This window comes from Erigeron canadensis, chromosome 4 (assembly GCF_010389155.1).
Source record: "Erigeron canadensis isolate Cc75 chromosome 4, C_canadensis_v1, whole genome shotgun sequence".
Taxonomy (NCBI): domain Eukaryota; kingdom Viridiplantae; phylum Streptophyta; class Magnoliopsida; order Asterales; family Asteraceae; genus Erigeron; species Erigeron canadensis.
The window spans coordinates 33,284,757-33,306,081 of NC_057764.1; the positions used below are offsets into that span (position 1 = coordinate 33,284,757).

Consider the following 21,325-nt stretch of genomic DNA (forward strand, 5'->3'; position numbering starts at 1 on the left):
ATGTAATCCATCGGTAATAGCGACGGATTACCGACGGATTGTTATACTTTTTTAGTTTCAAATTTTTAAAACTTGTATTTCTCAATTTAGAAGACACACACACATAAAAAATGTTTATCTTTTATAGTATTAATAAAGTTTTAGTTTGGTCTTGTTTATGTCTTATAAGTCAAATGCTACTTCGGCAGGTAAGCGAACGAATATAAGCAAACATGAAAGTGGTAGTTGTATGTTATATACTATATATAATCATTGATGCAAAGTACCATAGAAAGTATGCTAAAATGGTTACGATGGCCAAGGATGGACATCATTGTCAACTTAAGGATAACTATAGAACGTGTGACGATGATAAAAACACAACTTTCGTGAGTATAAACAAGATATAGTTACATTTTATATATATATTTTTTTGAATATGTATGAAGTTTAAAACCTAGAAAAATAGGTTTTAAAGCTAAAAGGCTAAAATAAAGAATTGACCGTCGCTAATCCGTCGCTATCACCGACGGATTACATACGGATTTTTAAAATCCATAGGCAATCCGTCGTTAATAGCGACGGATTACCGACGGATTATTATATGTTATTAGTTTGGTCTTGTTTATGTCTTATAATTCAAATGCTACTCCGGCCGGTAAGCAAAGGAATATAAGCAAACATGAAAAGTGGTAGTTGTATGTTATATACTATATATAATCATTATATATAATAATTGATGCAAAATAACATAGAAAGTATATTAAAATGGTTACGATAGCCAATGATGAATATCTTGAATAATTTATAACTATAGTTTAATGAATATTAACTGTAAGCAAATTGAGTTTTAATTATTAAAAAGTATTTTTTTTTAAAATTATTTGGATATTTAGAATAACATGAATTTATATTTTATGTAGTTTATTTTAGTGAGAAAAAATTATTAAATTTTTTTTTTAAAAGGGTAAATTATATTATTTTTAAACAAATGAATAAAAAACACAAACACGAAAGTAAGTAATGCAAAGTATTATCTATATGATAACACGATGACCACAATTGCCAAGGATTAATATGGTTTTAATATTAAAAGTAGATAAAAAAAACACGAAACAATGAAAAACCGCCGGATTAGATGATCAAATTACTTGAAATATTAAATTTTGAATTATTAGCGACGCATTTCCGACGGACTAAGTCAACGGTAGTTATTTATTATTTCATTATTTTAGTATTATTAAATAAAATAAAATTTATCTAGTATTTCCGTCGGTAACTAAATAATCCTTTTTAAAAATAAAAAGTATTAGGTAGTATTTAAAATGTCCGTCGTTAATCGGTCGGTAACGTTTGTACTTATCCGACAGATTACCTACGGATTTTCCCCGTCGTTATTCTGTCGCAAATCTGTCGGTAAATCTGTCGTTATTTGACTCATATGTGCTAAACAATGTGGCGACGGGCTATCCGTCGGTAATTCCGTTGGTAAAGGCCAGTTTTCTAGTAGTGTTTGGACTCTAGGATTTCCTTGTTGTTGCTATGTTATCCTATGTTTTTCTTTTATGTTAGAATGATATTATGCCTAACCTTTGATCCTGTGCGTGAAAGTTGGATTATGTTTTATTTGTGATTGAATTTATGTTGAATGTTGGTGTTAATCTATGCTAAGACCTTTTAAATTTGTGGTTTCATTTAGTCTTCCTATGTAATATCCATGACATGTGTACTATGCGCCGCATCCCTAGATTTCCGCCTTAGTCGGGGTGTGACAGTTATATTTACTAAACATTAATGCTGATTATACACTCATGTAAACGGGAAATGAGCAACTGCCTTAATAGCGCAGTGGCATCCCTATGTTGCAATGAAGGTTTGGGCCCTGGAGACCAGAGTTCGAATTCGAGCAATCAAAGGTTTTTCCCCAATTTAGCGTCGTGCCTTTTGTAGCGGCTAACTTGGTGTGGTTTTCCCTCCCCTGTGGTTCCCTGACTCGTGGATCGGTCGTTAGTGACTTCCTGCCCAATTGGATGTAACGACTAGCTGTCCCGTGACACGAATGTTCTAGGAAAAAAAACGGGAAATGATATATTGACTTAAAAATTGGGCAAAAAATCCTTAAAATATTGTCATGTGATTTCACTTACTTTCTTCCTTGATGTTTTCCCTTAAGGGGTGTTTGGTACAATAGAATGGAAAGAGTAAAAAGAGAATGAGAAAAACTTCTCATGTTTGGTTGCAATGAAAAATGAAAAAGAGAATCGAGAAGTGATAATCGATTCCATTCCCTCCATTCTCTATAAATTGTAGAGAATAGATAAGAATGGATATATATATATATATATATATATATATATATATAATGATGTTATATGTATTAAATTTAATTATTATTTAAATTTTTGTATTCTTCATATATTAATTCTCTTTTTGTACCAAGCGATAGAATCTATTCTCTTTCTAAATACTAATTTTCTTTCCCACTATATTCATTATCTATTACATTTTCATTCTCTTTGATTAACTTCTACCAAACATCCTTCCATATATCATCATCTTATGATTAGGTTAATTTTTAAGCTAATGATTTAAGTTGATTAATCATTAGCCATAATACCATAACGAGGAACCAACAAACATTGTAATTGTAAATGATTTTACAATAGGGTAAATGTCTAAATCTCAACACAATTTTGGATTTTGAAAATAATTGAGCCATATAGATACTTTTTTGATTTATATACTCGTAAAGTTATAAACAAGGGTACATTTAAGGTATTTTTAACCAAATTGTGACGAATTTTACGTTACAATTCTTTTTTCATAAAAACCTTATCGATGAGAAGCCTTTTTCTCACAATTTTCACACATTTTCCAACCTTTTTTTATACAAATCGATGTAATAATTATTTTTACCATCGCTTTACACCATTTTTTAAATATTTTTTTCCCCGTACACCATGAATATATCGATAAATCAAAAGCAAATCAAGTAATCCGCATGACAAGGACAGTGACATCAGTTAGACATTGACGTTGTAGGTATAATTCCTTTTGTAATTAACTAGCACGTTACCCGCATGCTGCGGCGACGGTGTGATGTAATAACGGCAGCGGTGGTGACGGGCGGCGGCGAAGATTGGTGGCGGTGGCGGTGGCGGCGAGTAGTGTAGGTTATTAATTTAATTTGGTTTTGATGAAATGTTGAAACTTAAAATGTTAAGCAAAGGCTATCTGATTTATAATATACGAGAACGGTACCCGCGCGTTGCAACGGTGGTGGAGGTGGCGACGGTGGTGACGAGAGGTGGAGAGCAGTCATGGCGGCAGAGATTTGTGACAGTGGCGGCGATGACGAATAATGTAGATTGTTAATATAAATTTGGTTTTGATAAAATGTTGAAACTTTAAATGTTAAACAAAGCTATTTGCTTTATAATATAGGGTTAAATCCATAAAAATGTAACTTATTTACATGAATTTCATATTAAAGGTAACCTATTTTGTTTTGGTCTATAAAAAGAATCCTATTTTCAAAAAATTCATAATAAAGCGTATCTCGTTAGTTTTTGACAGACGGAACTCGATAAGTGCCACGTCATCAGTCTCGTAGGTGACGTGGCATTTGACTTTGACCGGTCAAAGTCAAGTCAAGTGCCATGTCAAAGTCAAAAAGTCAAGTGCCACGTCAGCAAAATTGATGACGTGACATCGATGACATGGTACTTAACGAGTTCCGTCTTTTAAAAACTAACGAGATATCCTTTATTAGGAACTTTTTGAAAATAGGATCCTTTAAGTAAACGAAAACAAAATAGGTTACCTTTAATAGGAATTTCATGTAAATAAGTTACTTTTTTTATGAATTTTTCCCTATAAAAAGATAGATATAGATATGTAAGTTTTAGGGATAGTTGTTAGACTCTTATGAGTTGAGTCGATTTAGACCGAAAATGAGGCGACTCGTTGTGTGACTCTTTTTGTAGTTTGATATTATAGTTAAATATCATATATCATATTTATGGTTAAATTATTTTGTGTTATATATGTATTTTTAATTCTTTTAGTACGAATTTGGAGATAAACTGTAAGTTTATGACTTAAAAGTATCGAATATGTGATAATCAACTTATATTTTATTTATAAACACATCACATATATATAAATTGTACAATTTTATGTAGTATATACAAATGTCCGGATTCTTACGAGTCGAGTCACGAGTCAAAAATCAGGTTTTCAAGTCGAGTGAAAAGTTACGAGTCGACAACTATGGTTTTAGGTAAAATAAAACAAATATTAAAGTAAAACAAATAAAACAATAAATTTTTCTTCACTGAAGATCACCGTGCATCATAAAAATCATCGTGCATCAATTTCTTTGTGAATTTTCGTGCATCAACTTAACCATGGTCTAAGAGTCAAGATCTTGTATAATTTATTTTACTTTAATACTTGTTTTATAATACCCAAACTCTATATATGTAAAATAGTCCCATTTGAGGTGATTAATATAAGTGGCTATGCTTTTATCATGTTTGGATAGCAGGAGTTCGTAATTCGGTAGCTTAGTTCCATGATCATAACTTGTAGTTGCTTTCGTCCATCGACTATCATTTCAATTTGATATCATTAAACACGGTTAATATTTTATTTATAGGTTTTTTATAAGGGAAGTGATATTCGTACCATTTGTTTTGATTGATGTACCACACTTGTGCAATACTGGCTTATACAGTCAGCTATAAAACTTGTACATTGTGGTACATCAATTAAAAACAGTGGTACGAATATCACTTTCTTTTTCTAATGGCAGCGGTCAATAACTTACATTAGACCAATTGCACTTACTTTCATTTTAAACATTCAGCATTATGTAAATTTTATAATGAAGAATATATAATTTTTTTTACATGTTACTAAGGATGTGCACGGGTCGAAACCCGGCCTGACCCGGCCCAAACTTGGATGACCAGTGACCCGCAAGAGCATGAAAAACGGAACCGTGAAGGTTTGGTTCGGGTTGGGTTTGGGCGGGGCTCAAACTTCTTTAACAATTATTTGTTTTTGGCTTCACTCGGCCGGCCGGACCTATATAAACCGTGACCCGGGAATGCACTAAAAACATGACCCGTGACCCGGCCCGTTAGGGCTTCAGGTTTGTCGGTTCCTGGTCGGGCTTGGGTTTCCGGATTGAGAATTTATGGGTTTCCTTCTAAATAACCATTTTACTAATCCTCTTAATATCATACGATAGGATAGATGAATGAAAAATAGAAAAAAAAATACCGCCGTACTCGTTTTACATCATCTTACACAATAAGAAGGTGAATTGTAATTATGTATAACTTTAATCCAATTTATGTCAGATTTTATGGTCTCATTATTTATCTTTTGATGCATTTATTTCATTACTACAACTGGACTATCAATCGTGTTGGTAAATATGTATGTCACATGTCTTTCACGGCACTTTAATAGCTAAACATAAAGCTCTTCTGCATCATTGGAATGTAAATTATATGAATCCATCGGATATATGATTGAGTTGATTTTAACATATATTTTCATCCTATCAGAACAAAAAGAAAAAAACCAAACCATCTCATGGGTTTAAGGATATGAAATCCTATCAAGCAAATAGCCCCTTAGTGAGTATTTGTCGGGTTGTTTACTCGAAATTCTTTGGACTAGTCATAATAGAGATCAATAAAATGGACAGTATTGTTGATGTATGGTGGGTGAGGGTATTGTAATGTATGTGCATAAGTGCATATAGAAGTAGGACATATCTTTATCCGGAGTAGAGCATAGTTTTAAATATTTTGTTAAACGAAGTTTTAAGGGTTTTTTTTAATATGTATTAAATAATTGTACACGTAGCATAAAATTCGATTAGGGTGTGCTTTTAACATGAAAGAGTATAATTTTTTATTTACGATAAATGAAGTCTTTAAATGAGCCTTAAAGATTTCATTATCATTTTCATAATTTGAAAACCCGAAATCCTTTGCCAATGTGTTGGTGACTTATTGGTAAGGTTTTTGACTTTGCGAAATTCACTAGGATTCGAATCTCACTTCCTACATTTGTAGGAGTGCATTATTAAGGGGGGTTTTCGAGACCTTGGGTTTCATCCCAGACATGCGTGGTTTGAGCATCGCATACTGCCCAATTGGATGTCATTGTGGTGCCTTGGAATGCTAACTCCTAATTACTAACTCGCTGTTAAAAAAAAAACCCAAATCCTTTGGAGTTTGGGCTGATTATAAAAGTGATTAATATAGAGTTATTTCAGCCTCAGGCGATATGACTCGTCCGCAATTAAGTTGCTGGTCATGTTTATCCACTAATAACAGTTTGTCCATTTTAATTCTTGTTTACAATAAATCAATAATAGTTAAGGTTCTGGAGTAAAAGAATTAAGAAATTGCATGCATTAAAAGAGATCAATAAAAAAAACCCCGAAATCCTTTGGGCGGGTCATAAAATAAAAGAGATTATGTAAGCAAAAAGCAAGGATTTTACTTCCATTTCCAATTGTCCCAGTTCTTAGTCATGACAGGTACAGGTAACCAAAAATCCTATAGAAATTTGTATGGAATTTTGTCCATCATTAATTCCTTCTTCTTATTTTTTATGACCGAAAAAAGTTGCATGAAATACAAGTTTTGCCAATTCGTTAAAAATTTGTGCAAAATAGTTGCATGATATTTAATGTTGAACATTTAACATAAGTATGCCAAAACTTTGAAAGCCTATCAGTTAATAATCCTCTTTTGTCCTTCAATATTATACATGGATTCAGACGACCCCGCATATTATCTTTTCATTGTAATAAGCATTATATAAACGCTTATGAACAAACTGTCGAAAGTTCACGAATTGTTGACAGACATAAAGAAACAAACGAGAGTCATGTTCACTAAGCCAATATTTTAATTTTCTTTATTTTCGTTTCATATAATGCAAGAACGGTTTGTCAAATATTTAGATCGCGTAAGCACTATGTTACCAAATCTTTGTGCAGGTTCACGTACGCCGTTCAGGGGAAAAGAGAAAGAGGAGTTCAACTTCGCCTGGTTAGTTGGTCCCTCTTCGATTTGGTCTCTCAAATCCTTAATTCATGTCATAAAATCATTCTGGTAATTTCTGTGTTGTTTGGTGGAGGCAATTCCCTGCTTGGACAATTTGTTTTTTATGTTTCGTTATCTTTATTATCGTAGTTGCATAAAGTGTTTTCAAAACGCAAAGAAGAAAATGAAAAGTTTTTGTGTATGTATATTTATTTTTAATAGAACAAATATATGTGTATATTTTCCAGAAATTGAACAACCAACTGTTTCTAGCCCGAAGATAGTTGTTGATCACGGGTCTGCGTGGATAAAGGTGCCTTATATATCTGCTGAACTATATATAGCAAATCGTTGAAAAGAAAAAAAAAGGGGCTTGTCTTACTGCTGCTTAACAGGCTGGTCTGTCTAACCCCACGCATTCTCGTGGGCACTGAATATGGAAAGTTGGTCGTTTATGAACGAAGTTTGTCTGGCACATATGTCATCAATAACGAAAAAGTATCAAGTTTATCTTCAGTCAAATGGTTTCCAATTAGACAAGGTATGATTGTTAACCTAGGCGCGATTGAAACAATTTGGCGTCATGCAATCTTCCCTGGGCTTCATGATCATGCAGAAACCCTACCTGTTCTACTCAGTGAACAACCAGCTGTTACATATCTCGATAGATCCAAAATTGCTGAAATGATGTTTGAGAAATTCAAAGTTCCGTCATTGTACATCTCAAGCCAAGCAGTGTTGTCATTATTGAATCACGGTTTGACAACAGGGATCTCAGTGGAAATTGGTCTGGTATCTCCACTGTTGTCCCCATTCAAGACGGTCATTATGTCCCTGGTGCTACAATCCAAATGCCTATTGCTGGACTCGAACTCAGTGATATGTTAGACAGCCTACTTGTTCACAAATGGAAGCTCTTTAGTCCACCGCGTGAAACAACGTATCTCCAAAAGATAAAAGAGAAACATGCTTATGTGGCTCTGGATTACAATGCTGAGCTGTCCAAGGTTGAACCAAAGACATACACCTTGCCGGATGGAAAAACTTTCAAACTAGGAAAGGAGCTGATCATGTGCTCTGAGATTTTGTTTCAACCAGCCCTAAACGGAACACCATCTGTCCCTGGAATACATAATACCACATGTGATGTGGTCAATTCGTGTCCTGATTCTGCCAAAGAGAAACTCTACTCCAACATAGTCCTCAGTGGAGGAACGTGTAACTTACGCAATTTTGAAAAGCGTTTTGTGAAAGAACTTTCAGCAATTATCTCAAAGGACACAAAGCTGAGAGTGATTAAGACCTCCGGGGATCTAGCTCTTAGTGTCTGGAAGGGAGGAGCTCTACAAGCTTCCGCTGATTCCTCCGCAAAGGTAAGCTTACTGATATAAAAGGTGATGAAACACGTAATTTGGTTACGGGTCAGCTTTTGTTTACCCAAGATGCTTATGAATTACTACTCGTAATAAATTATGAAAGATGTACTATTTCAGTAACAACCTCACTTCTATGAACTAATTAATTAGGAGCTTCATGCTTAAGAATATACCTTTGATATTGAAATTAACCCACTCATAAGATGATAACCCTCTTTTGTAATTGATATTTTCTTGTTTTCCTTAGTTGTGGATTCCTAAAACAAAATTTGATGAATATGGTCGATCAATTTTATACGAAAATTAAGTGCTGTCGCGATTGAGTTTTTTTCTGCATTTGTGGTATGTATCTTATTCTCTATCTTTAGCTCATCTTAGTCTAACAATGCACCAGCTTTATTTTGATTTGAGTCATTAAAAACATAGAAAAGGGGCGGTGTATGGGCATATTTGGCTACTAGTCAAAGGTGGTAATCTTATGGAACGGTATGGGCATTGAATTGAACAAAAATGCTTTTCGTCCAAAAAAATTAATAATCAGAGTACTTAATTTTTTGTTTTATAAGATTATAAATAGTCGGTTATCCAATTATTAATATCGTTGTAGTTGAAGTCCCATATAGATGTTTATAGTTTACACTTGGTGTCAATGATGTGTTATACAGCCTGGTTCATAATGATGTGTTATACAGCCTGGTTCATAATGAAAGTGAGTTCTTTTGTACACCGCCTGGAAAAACGTATCTCCAAAAGATAAAAGAGAAACATGCTTATGTGGCTCTGGATTACGATGGTGAGCTGTCCAAGGTTGAACCAAAGACATACACCTTGCCGGATGGAAAAACTTTTAAACTAGGAAAGGAGCTGATCATGTGCTCTGAGGTTTTGTTTCAACCAGGCGTAGGCAGAGTACACGCTTTTGCTCCAATACATAAGGCCACACGTAATGCAGTCATGTTTTCTCTTTGTCCCGATTCTGTCAAAGAGAAACTCTACTACAACATAGTCCTCAGTGGTGGAACGTGTAACTTACGTAATTTTGAGAAGCGTTTTACCAAAGAACTTTCTGCGATTATTTCAAAGGAAACAAAGGTGAGAGTGTTTCAGACCTCCGGGGATCTAGGTCACAGTGTCTGGAAGGGAGGAGCTCTGCAAGCTTCCACTGATTCCTGCGCAAAGGTAACTATAAACCGTGATGAAACACGTAATTTGGTTACGCGTCAGATTTTGTTGACCCGAGATGCTTTTGAGTATGAAAAGTTAATGAATTACAGAAAGTTTGCTATTTGAATCCAGAGGTTAGCTTACTGATACTATAAAACTTGGTGAAACGGGTGATTTGGTAACGGGTCCACGGTCAGGTTTGGTTAACCCAAGATGCTTTAAAGTATGAATGAATTAATAAATTACGTAAGATGTACTATTCCAATAACAACCTCACTTCTATGAATAAATGAATTAGGAGCTTCATGCTTAAGAATATACGTTTGACCGTTTAGAGATAAATTGATCTGGATATTGCGTGTTGACACAGTATAAATAAAACTTAACTTGAAATTAACCCACTCATAAGTTGATAACCGTCTTTTGTAATTGATGTTTTCTTGTTTTTCGTAGTTGTGGATTCATAAAACGAATTTTGATGAATCTGGTCCATCACGTTTTATTAAGATGTACTGCAGTCGCGATTGAGTAATTTTCTGCAACTTGTGGTACGTATCTTATGGTGCAAGTTATTTTAGGACCACTCCTTATTATTTATCTTTAGCTTATCGTACTCTCACAATCCACCAAGCTTTATTCTGATTTGCATTATAGAAGCTAAACATAGAAAAGGGGAAGTTTGGCAACTGGTCAAAGGTGATAATCTTATGGAGGGGGCTGGGCATTAAGTTTATGCTTGATCCTTTTTATCTGCCGCTAAAACTATTACTCGTAATAATTAAAAGTATCTAAAAAATTACATTTTTTGGTTAATGTTTGTAACATATCTTCAGTATAAAAAGTAATGATTCTTTCGAACACATGCATTACCTTTTTTGAGGGGTAATGAATAGTAGCAGTCCTGCATTCTTGTTAATTTTCTGGTCTAAAATTTAGAACCAAAAGAAGCAGCTAACTTGAAACCAATTTGGTATTTTCATTCTCTTTGGTGAACTCAAAGTGCATGAAACCAATTCGGTATACGAACTGATATCTTTATACAAAGCCATGTCAACAAGAAAAAGGTATTATGTTTCTGGACTCTTAAAGCTCTGATTTTGTGGTGTCAATTATTAGAATTCAGCATGTACAGTTGCTAACATTGATATAATGCATATACAATTGCAGATAATTGTGGCCTATGCTTGAGGTCATTTTGGGCTGTGGTGTCACTTTTATTCGCTCCTGAAGTTTCAAAAGTATTTATTGGATTGCAGATTCTCCATTTATTTTAATTTTGTTGTCGCTCAATTTCTAAGTTTGGTCGTACGTTTAAATTTGCAACATGCTGTTATCTCATAAATAAAGGACCTTTCAGAGCCCATGAATGGGCTGGTTGACTCGAAAGGTCCTTTGTTTGTAACCGAATAATATTATGTTCGTATGCCGAATATTATATATTGGTTGACTCCTTTGTTCCTAAATAGTCTAAGTTTATATGTACTCTTTAGTATTTTGATGAAATCATGAAATGGAATTCAAAAAAGCTAAAGCAAGATAGATCCAAACACTAGTCAAAACATCAACCACTATTTCCCTTCTGTTCAGCTTGGAGAGACGCAACCGTAGCCTCCCTCTCTGAATTAACCTTATTCTTCCGCCAATCTGTTCACGCAGCCTCCTCTATCTGACCTTGAAGGGACCCTCTGCTTCCCCGAGCTACATCGCTCTACAGCCCCACCACCAAGTCTGAATTCTTAACACAGCTTACAATATCCGATGGCACGTATAGTGATGAAGTCTTGATAAGGCCCAACCCATTAACTTACAAGTTAATTTGTCATAACAATACACTTTGTTTGTTAGAAGTTGTATGTAATGGTCAGCAAAAAATTGGTATTAAAGCAAACTATTGATACAAATTTCATTACATACAATTAATTTAAATGACTATATCATAATTACACTGAGTTTATCAACAATAACATCAAAGAGTACACAAGCTTAATTCGTAGAATATAAATTTACTACTCGTATTATTTATCAGTCAATTAAACGTGTTACACACACGTCTGATTTCTCCTCTTTTGGAACTTGTCTTAACTCCAATGCGACCCATTTTCACCATAGACTTGACGAAATCTGCTTCGAAAGATGGTTGAACTGATTGGTTTGAGAACCCAAAATAGGAGTCAAGAATTTGTTGAGTGAATGGATCATCCATGAGCTTTGCATCCGACTGTAGCACTGCAAAGCCGTTCCTAATGTTTTCTAGTATCCGATCATCAAAAGTATCGCTACTATCATTATCAATCGGTACTCTGAAATTTACATCTCCATTAGGAGGGCAATTTTCAGCCAGTTGTGTTAAAAAATCAGGATCTATACTCGGGTCTGGACCCCCACCAGGTACAAAGTTGTAGAGCCGGTCCATAAGGAAAAAACACGCAGTAGTACCGATAGTATGTGCACCTAAAACAAACAAAGCAACTTAAACATCATAAGAAGCTAAACTATCACTTAAGAACATTGGATAAAAGGCCACAAATTAATGCTAAGTGTAGCATTTCTCTAAAGATGATGTTCAAAATGCATGATAAAAATGACTGTTATAATTCTACTCCAATTTGTTTCTGGTAAATGCAAGTAGCCAACTGCCTAACTCCTCCATACTCATACCTCTCAAAATGTCTACCAACTATATATGACCACTAATTTTGCATGGGATAGATATAGAGACATACTTTACATACATATACATAGTACACACAAATATACATAGAAAGCCAAAGACAAAGAAAGTACCACTTAGAACCACAAGGTCTTTATCATTAAGACCTTTGTCAAAGAACTTCTGTTTCAAAAGCTGAATTGAGTCTCTAAAATCAGGCATCTTGTTAGCCAATGAAATGTTTGAAACAAATCCATCTCTTCTACCAGTTTCAACTTCATAAACCGGACCCAAACTCTGTTCCATCAAAAAAATACACATTATCCACAAAAAAATATTTAAAAAAACCCCAAACAGTCGCTAAAATATGCACTATTCGATATACATACATGAAAGAAAATAAAAATAAGAAAAGATATCGAAACAATATAACGACATACAAAAGCAACAGCATCTCTAGCTGCAATGGCAACTATATCAGCACAAGACACAACACCAGGACATACAAACTCCAATTGCGCTTTTGCATTTTCTATCACATCAAACCCCTTAACCCCTTGATGCCCAAATGCTTGTTTCTCTGAAGTCGGCCCATTATCTATCAAAATTGACCCATCACAACCCTGAATAAAATAAATATCAAATGAGCATCACAAAAACAAAATCAGCCCCCAAAAGTACTTTTGTATGAAATGTGATCAATAAAATGAAAAGAACCTGCACAAAGCAATCATGGAAATGAAGTCTAAGCAAGAAAGCAGGAATCTGTGGGTTAAACCGAGCTGCATCCCTTACGAAACCACCAACAATAGATTCGGCATTTGGGCATGTTTGGCTATAGAACCCTACTCTTAGACGAGCTTCCGAAATTCCAACTATTTTATAACATGATATAATCATGGCTAACATTGTTATAAGCATGTTATTCATTATTCCTACACTTTGTGTGTGATATTTCACCTTAATGTGTGTGAGTTCTGGTAATGAGTGTAAGATATAAGAGAGAGGGAGAAAAAGAATAAATGGCCCATGCATATAAAAAGGTTGTTGATCAAAATATTCATGTACATATATGACTTGTATTCATTTTGTTAGTTGGAAATATACAACTTTAAACTTACAAAGTTGTATAACTTTTTTTTAATGTATGTGCTAACATAATCTTTATATTTTGTGCTTTTTGCTCTTTTTGGACAATTGAAGAAACTCATTGCGTTACTATATGTTTATAGATACGTACTATATATGTGAATTTTGTTACAATAGTAATGGTAGTTTTCTATATATGTTCTATTGGTTAAAAGTAGTAAAATGAGACTTGCACAATAACAATAACTAATTGGAAGATATATATACACATACCTCTTCCTCATTTATCACCCCTCGTATATATTAAGTAGTTTTTCAGTACTTATTTAGTTATTTTGTATTTAATTATAAAACGCGTACGTACGTCAAAGGAGACGAAATGGCTTTTTTAAGTAATGGACGGTTGAGTTAATGAACAAGAGATAATTAGTACACCATAGTTTCATTATGAAAAAGTTCTTTAACGTATTGAATAACACCATACCTACGTAACGCGGGATAATTGGTGATCATGGTGTATCAAAAAGATTTAAATTCTCACAAATATAAAAATAAAATTCAAAAACTTCAGTTAGTATATACAGTTAGAGGGATTATAATGACCATCGGTCGACGATGGGTTAAACACATTATCTAAATTGTGTTTTTTCATTTGATGGAGAAAGATCTAAAAATGTTTTAGGATATATATTGTTTTATAATCGAGTATCAAAACGGAGAGTTTAGACCATATTGTCTTAACAGGGTTCACGTTAAAGAGTTCCCTCACCCAATACCCAGTAGAAAGAAAACCTTCTAATTAATAATTCATCCAAAAGCACGTCAACATATCATATGGAAACCTTGTACTCTAATAATTAAGACTTAAACTTGGGGTCTCCTCAAATTTAAGTTCCTTACCATTGGATTATTAACACATGGATCCAAAATACAATTTCCCCACTTACTTTTGACAAAATCATATGGTAACAGTACACCTTATATGATCAATTGGTATCTTACTCCGATTCTATACATACCTTTTTGTAAAGGAAAATATGAAAATAGTTAGGTATCATGTACGTGGCAACCGGGTTAATTCAAAGATAATACAGTACTTACACAATTTGAGTTTTCAATACGCTCGGCAAAAAAATTTCAAAATTTTGTTTTGTGATGTTTTCTTTTTCACTTTACTTGTTGTGAAATATACTCGCACAAGAGAAAACACATAGCTCTTCAAGTCAAGCGCAGCCATCACCAAATAGTCTAATAGCAAAAAAGTTTGTTTTTTCACAAAAAATCTCAGGTTCCAGTCCTACCATAAGCATATTTGGGGTGGTCACATGTACTCCGGATATAATGTCTGACATATAGTGGGTCTTGGTGAGTTTTGCACTGTAGTTTCAGCGGACCCGGTTAAGATAACGTAAGTTAGTCTATTTTATATTCGCAAGTAATTCACAATTTTCAAAACATAAAATATAAATCACGCAAAACGGAGAGCTAGTCTTTCACCATTAAGGTTATGATCACTCGTACGTGTAAAGCGTGAAAGAAAATTTAACTAGATTGAGCAATAATTAAGTGCTTAATCTGATGAAAACTTTAACTCTTAGTTATCAAAATGGCATCATACGTATCGGGGTAATATAACTTTTTAGCAAAATATATAAGATGAGAAAAAAAAAACAACGATAACTAATTATCCCATCTTAAAATAAGCCAAGTAATTAGAGACCGCTAGAGCCCATCAACTTGGTCAACCCGAAAGTAATAGCCATAGCCATCCACCCTCCAACCAGAACTCTAAAACAAGACTTAACCACAGGAGTCTTCCCTAAAAACGCTCCAATCCAACCGAAACTCAAAAGCGCAACGGTTACTGCAGCCACTACCACACCCAACCTGACCTTATGGTCCACGATGAAAGACGCAGCAAGTAAAGGCACCATAGCTCCAAATATAAATGCAACCGCTGAGGCTGCAGCCGCCTGCATGGGGTTTGGCAGCTGTTCTTGATCATCCTCCTCCTCACTTTCTCGGGTTCTTTTCATTTGAGATACCTCTACGTCAAGCTGAGAAGACACCGATACAAATTCACCTATTGCCATGCTGCATGCACCTGCAACTAAACCAGCAAAACCCGTAAGAATCATGGCTTTGACGTCGTGTTTCACAGCTCCAACGCCCATCATTAAAGAGGCAACGGAAACCAAACCATCATTGGCTCCTAAGACAGCTGCACGAAGCCACTGTCCTCTTTTCGAGTAGTCTAAATCTTCTTGTTCAACGACTACAGCTTTGTTTTCAGGAATTGGAATAGGGACATCATTCTGTGCAGCCATTTGATCAAACTTTGAAAAAAGAATGTTGAAAAGGAGTTTGGTTCAGAAGGAATTGAATTGAATTGAAGATGGCTGGCTTTCTTGTGAAAGCACATAATCAGCTAAAAGGTATATATAGAGGTGCTTTAAATTATCAGCTTTTTTTGGTCACACCAAATGTGCAAAGTGACTCATCATTGTGATTAAGCACACACCTTATTTTGTTTTTCAAAGACCTGGCCTATATGTTTTTCTTTCTTTATCAACTGCTTCCTAACTTTTTTGTGAATAAGTTTGGCAAACACGCAACGGATTCCTGAGAACACACACCGAACGATGGTCTGCCTTATGCCAAGTAAGTCAATAACTAGCTTAACAAATGACAAGGTTCTTCTAGTTAAATACTTGTATTTTCAACTGTTTTAGAACGATCGATGTTCAGGCAAAATCACATATCAAAAGCAAAAAATTAAATGATTCGAGATTATTATCTTAATGGAACCGTACGTTATCAGAGAGAACATATATGGTGGGCTTATTAGGCAAGTAATTCACCATGTTTCACTATACCATGGCATAGTAGATAAGGGCACATAAAAATCACTAGGAAGGTGGAGGCCTGTGTAGGATAGCATTTCCATAAAGAAATGATGGGATGGATTTGGGGTATCCAACGCCAAGTTTATTAAAATTCAAGGAGTACGTGTGCACTGCAGACTAAAGTTGTACGTTTTTAGTATATTAGAGGAATATAGCCAAATTTTATGATATGAAGTGATCACTGTCAATGAAATCAGGAATTATGCAATCAAGATGCAGAATTATCACCGATTACAACTAGTACTTCGTGCAACACAACTGTTTCAAGCAAGGTTAATTTTACGTGTATGTACTAATGCTATTGCCTATAATGTTAGAACTACATATTATAACCTATATAAAAACTTTTCGCATGAATAGTGAAGCAGCCAACCTGTCTATTTAGTTTCTTTTTTTATTTCTTAATTAGTGCGTTGTGTAAAAACTTTTTGCGTGAATAGAGCTTGGCTGGCTGCTGACTAAGCAGTTAGCCTGTCTGTTTAGTTTTTTTTTCTTAATTAGTGCGTTGTGTAAATGTCACTTGCCTTCTTTGTGTTTTATTGGTGTCATTTCCCTTCTTTGTGTTTTTATTTTTCATTTTGATTTATATCATTACTTTTAGAGTAGTAATGTTTTAATCTTTCACACTTAATCGGTAACTTCTTTTTTAAGACTTTTGTATTTTCACAATTAAAGTTTTATTTTCGATGATTCATGGTACTACAGTTTTAGTTTTTTTTTTCACCGTCAAAGTTTTTATGTTCTTATTTTTATCTTCCAAGAAAAATTTCAATTATTATTTCGTCACCAAAGTTTTGTGTTTTATGATTTATGTTGTATTGTTTAACGATAAGTTTTCTTTGTCTGATGGTAACGGTTGACATATTAAAATTATGATCCGCATTAAAGTATATGTCTGATTGTTATCCCCGGCCAATGGCCGGGTATAACACTAGTTCTTGATATATTTGTAATCTACAATCTCTACCTATAATTAAGGGTATATTTGGGAAAAAAAAAAAAGGTTGGAATTGGCCAATTGGGGTAGCGGATGTGAGAAAGCTTGGACTAGAACTAGTTGCAGCAATTTATTTCAACTCTTCTTATAAAAACTTTTATTTAAACGACATTTATGAGCTTCTAAGAGCATTTAAGGGCTATGACTTATTTTCTTAATATCAACTCTAAAGTTATAGTTTTAAAAGAAACTTATTTCTAAGAAAAAGAAGCCTGTTTTATAAAAGCTTAATTAATTAGGGCTCTAAGACTATATATGGGGTATGAGGCTACTCAAAAGTGAGGAGACTTGCGCCACATAACGTCAACTCATCATGCAAGAAGCCCTTTAAAAAACTTGGAGCAAGTCAACTCTGGTAAGTGTGGACATCTTCCGCCAAGTGGCACTATGTAATTGGTTGAGGAAATAAAAAAGAGTGTAGGATAAATAGAGCAAAGTGTAAAACATAGAAATCCATGATATAGCTTAAGTGTGTGTAATGTGTGTTTTTGAGAGAAAATGGGGAAGTAAAATGTTTAGGATTAAGAGTGTGTCAAAAGGTTACATTGTGAGTGGATTAATTAAAGGAGCATTTATACATAGCTAATAATTATAGTTTCATATACACGCCTCATCTATTAAAAATAAAGCAAATTACAGACAAAGTTATAAATCAAACACTATAAAGTATATTCTAAAAAGAAGGGCGACTATAATCAAAACCCCAAAGTCAAAAACTACAGGTCACCTAAGGTGGTGATGTAGGGGGCGACGACTAAGAGGGGACTATGGGGCGACTAAGGGTGGGAGATGTCTCATACAAGCAAGCTTCTAAAAGTCTCTTGCCTATGTAAAACAAGGTATGCCAGTTCTTCCGATAGTAGACTACTTTCAATTTCTTGTGAACCATTTTGAATAAACAAAAATTAAGCTTTTGTTTGTGGGAGGTGATCTCCTCAAGTTATTTCCTCAACTTGAGTCAAGTTGGGAATATCTTAACCCTTGAATAAAAATCTAGGGCCAAGATTTAAAGATGATCTTTAAATCTTGACATTATGTTAGCATAACTTGAGGGAATCCCCTCCTTTTGTTCAACTCATTTCTTAAAACCCCGACAGGGTTACTCCTCATGTTAGAAACACATCCACCAGCATGAATATAATGTTTGGCCGACACACTTCCCTTAAGACAAATTTACCGTTTATACGTCATTTGTCTCGAAGGGTACAACGGCTAGAGTAGTAGTCCTACTGGAATTGCTCGCAATCTCTGAAATCTTTCTACAATAATACATCGAGGGTATTACATACAGTACTTTCTGGCAAGACAATAGATAGTCACATTACATAAAACGGATAGCGTGTTCATGCATATATATATAATATTCTCTCCATCCCATTTTAAGTGTCCTAGTTTGACTTTCAAAGCCTTTTTCTTTAATCTTTGACAGTAATTATATTTTGTTGTATTAATATACAAGATACAGTTTACAAGTTATACATATATACTTCTACTCAGAACACCAATTAAACACCTTTGTTACAAACAAAAGGAAAAAGTTTACATATGGGATGATAGGAGGCATGAGATATTTCTTTCTTTAACTTGAGACGAGACCTTAGATCAGCAGTATGAAGCACTCAGAGGGAACAAGGATAGTCATGCTATAGTAAATGGGTAAAGTAAAATCTAGTGTGACTCTATAGTCCAGTAGAGCCTATCCACCTGGTCAATCCAAAAGTAATGGCCATAGCCATCCATCCTCCAATGACGATCCTGAAACATGACTTCACAGCAGGACTCCTTCCTAAAAAAGCTCCGATCCACCCAAAAAACACAAGCGCCAAGGTCACTGTGGCTACTACCACACCCAATCTGACCTTGTGGTCTACTATGAACGCAGCAGCAAGCAACGGCATGATGGCCCCTAACATAAATGCGAAGGCAGATGCTGCAGCAGCTTGAATGGGATTCGGCAGTGCCTCTTTCCCACTTTCCCCAGTACTTTCGCTAAGTCTGTTTTCTCTTTTCATCTGGGCCGCCTCTACATCTCGTTGGGAATAGACTGAAACAAATTCACCAATCGCCATGCTGCATGCCCCAGCTACTAAACCAGCAAAACCCGTAAGAATCATGGCTCTAACATCTTGTTTAACAGCTCCAACACCCATCATTAAAGATGCAACAGAAATTAAACCATCAGTGGCTCCGAGAACAGCAGCACGCAGCCACTGTCCTCTTTGAGAGTAGTCAAACTCTTCAGCTGTAGCCACTCGATCATTTACCCCAATGCACACGTCATTTCTTGCAGTCATGATGGTAAAAGCAGGACAGAAAATACTGTACTTTGTAGTATATATGATGAGATGAACTGAATGAAGACAATGACCAATAATACCGGCCAATTGGTTGTGGAAGATAGAGTCCCCTCTTCCTTGTAGGATATATATATATACAAGTAGTATATGTGAATAATGATAGATGTGTAAGTTGTGAATAAAGTAAAGATAGAGTCCTACCCGCAAAGCCATGATTATGATATCCAAATAAAGTGTTCCAAGAAATAGATTTCTCAATACTACTAACTGAAGTTGGAAAAATTGATTGATTACAATAACAATTCAAGGCTTGTGGAATCCACACGAGCTTACCAACTAAATGTGAAAACCGTCAAAAGCCCTTCATAAAGAAACAAAAAAAGGGAGTGTGCGCTCCAATTTAGTGGAAAGATGAGTAAAATTTAGGAAGGAGAGTAGAATCTGCACTCAAGAAAAGAAAAAGCTATCTCCAAGATAACTAAAAGAGTATCATATCTTATGATCAGTAATCCTCAATTGTGACCAATTATTTGCTTATGGGAAGCATACATATTTGGAACTGGTATTTGTAGGATATATCATTGGACTTCAGGTAAGACTTAATCCTAGTGGTATGAGACATGCAGCATAGAAATGGAGGTGGGAGATTCGAACCCCCCCCCCCCCCCCCCCCCCACACACACACACACACACCCCCCCACACCCACAGAATGTCCCTTTTCACATAGTATTACGCTATTTACTTTCTCTCATGTTGGCCGTGGGACCGATCAGTGGGAGACCAATAATGGGTTTTCTCTTTTTCACTCTTATATTGACCATGGGAGACCGGAGACCATTTACCTCTTTTTTAAAAAAATATGACATTAAAAGGTTTATGCAACAGATAAATAAGTTGCAAAAGTTATTATTTTATCAAATGACCATGAAATCCACTAACAATAGAAAGTGACAATTCCCTCTCCTGTTTCCTACTTCAACTTTTAATTTGTATTGCTTTTTTAAGGTGCCGTGTTCTTAACAGACCTATGACGCAGACTAGGACAATCAAGTAATTGTGCACTCTTTTTCCTACTTTTCTATTAAAGGTATTTCAATTTGGTCGAAAAAATTACCGCCCTAAATAGGAATGAAAGTTGATACCAAGTTCACCTACACATATATGATATATCAGCATTATGTTGAGTGGCAGGCAGACTACTTTTAGTTTCACTTACACATTTTGCCAATTATTATTCTGCATTTTACCTAAAGGTGAATAAAATCTTCACAATGATTATGTGGAGCAGTACTATTCAGATGCCTGGCAAAAGGTAATGTCACTCAAGAAGCATCTATAATATAGTCTTGGAATATGCTTATAACAGAATCATAAGTGACTGAAAAAAGTTCTTGAAAGTTGAAACGAGAAGTGTCGGATTACAAGGCATCGATTGCATGTATTGTTATTTCATAGAACCATCACAAGATCCGATCAGTGAAAAGAAAGAATGTTAGTCCTACTCAATAATTCAAGACAAGGCTTTCTATCCCCTTTTAGAATACTGGTACAGTAAGGGTATTTATTCTAAAGAATAGAGAAAGCAACTACTTCGTTTATAGATATACGCAAGAGTTGACAGTTCCAAGTTCAGATAAACCTGCTCTATACGAACTAGCTTTGCTGGGCACTTGGTATTTGGTCAGGTACTGCCCAAATTTATCTGCAAATAATTCACACATTAAAATAACAAAAAGAAAAGGTAAAGGACTTATGCATGTTGTAACAAAAGAAAAGAGTGCAGTCCAAAG

At 34.9% G+C, this 21,325-nt stretch overlaps 3 protein-coding genes across 3 annotated transcripts; all 3 read right to left on the reverse strand.

Annotated features, from left to right (window-relative positions):
• Positions 1–11,475: 11,475 nt before the first annotated feature.
• On the reverse strand, positions 11,476–13,190 carry LOC122595020 (peroxidase 43-like). Its single transcript, XM_043767300.1, has 4 exons — positions 12,963–13,190; positions 12,686–12,868; positions 12,380–12,542; positions 11,476–12,046 (listed from the first exon to the last, which is right to left on the reverse strand). The coding sequence occupies exons 1-4, from the start codon at positions 13,173–13,175 to the stop codon at positions 11,622–11,624; spliced, it is 984 nt and encodes a 327-aa protein (XP_043623235.1). The 5' UTR covers positions 13,176–13,190; the 3' UTR covers positions 11,476–11,621.
• A 1,706-nt stretch (positions 13,191–14,896) lies between these two features.
• LOC122595027 (vacuolar iron transporter homolog 4-like) lies at positions 14,897–15,739 on the reverse strand. The gene has a single exon (XM_043767306.1). It carries the CDS (start codon positions 15,659–15,661, stop codon positions 15,047–15,049), a length of 615 nt encoding a protein of 204 aa, XP_043623241.1. The 5' UTR covers positions 15,662–15,739; the 3' UTR covers positions 14,897–15,046.
• Positions 15,740–18,658: 2,919 nt separating this feature from the next.
• On the reverse strand, positions 18,659–20,129 carry LOC122595021 (vacuolar iron transporter homolog 4-like). Its single transcript, XM_043767301.1, has one exon. The coding sequence runs from the start codon at positions 19,745–19,747 to the stop codon at positions 18,917–18,919; it is 831 nt and encodes a 276-aa protein (XP_043623236.1). The 5' UTR covers positions 19,748–20,129; the 3' UTR covers positions 18,659–18,916.
• Between the last annotated feature and the right edge of the window lie 1,196 nt (positions 20,130–21,325).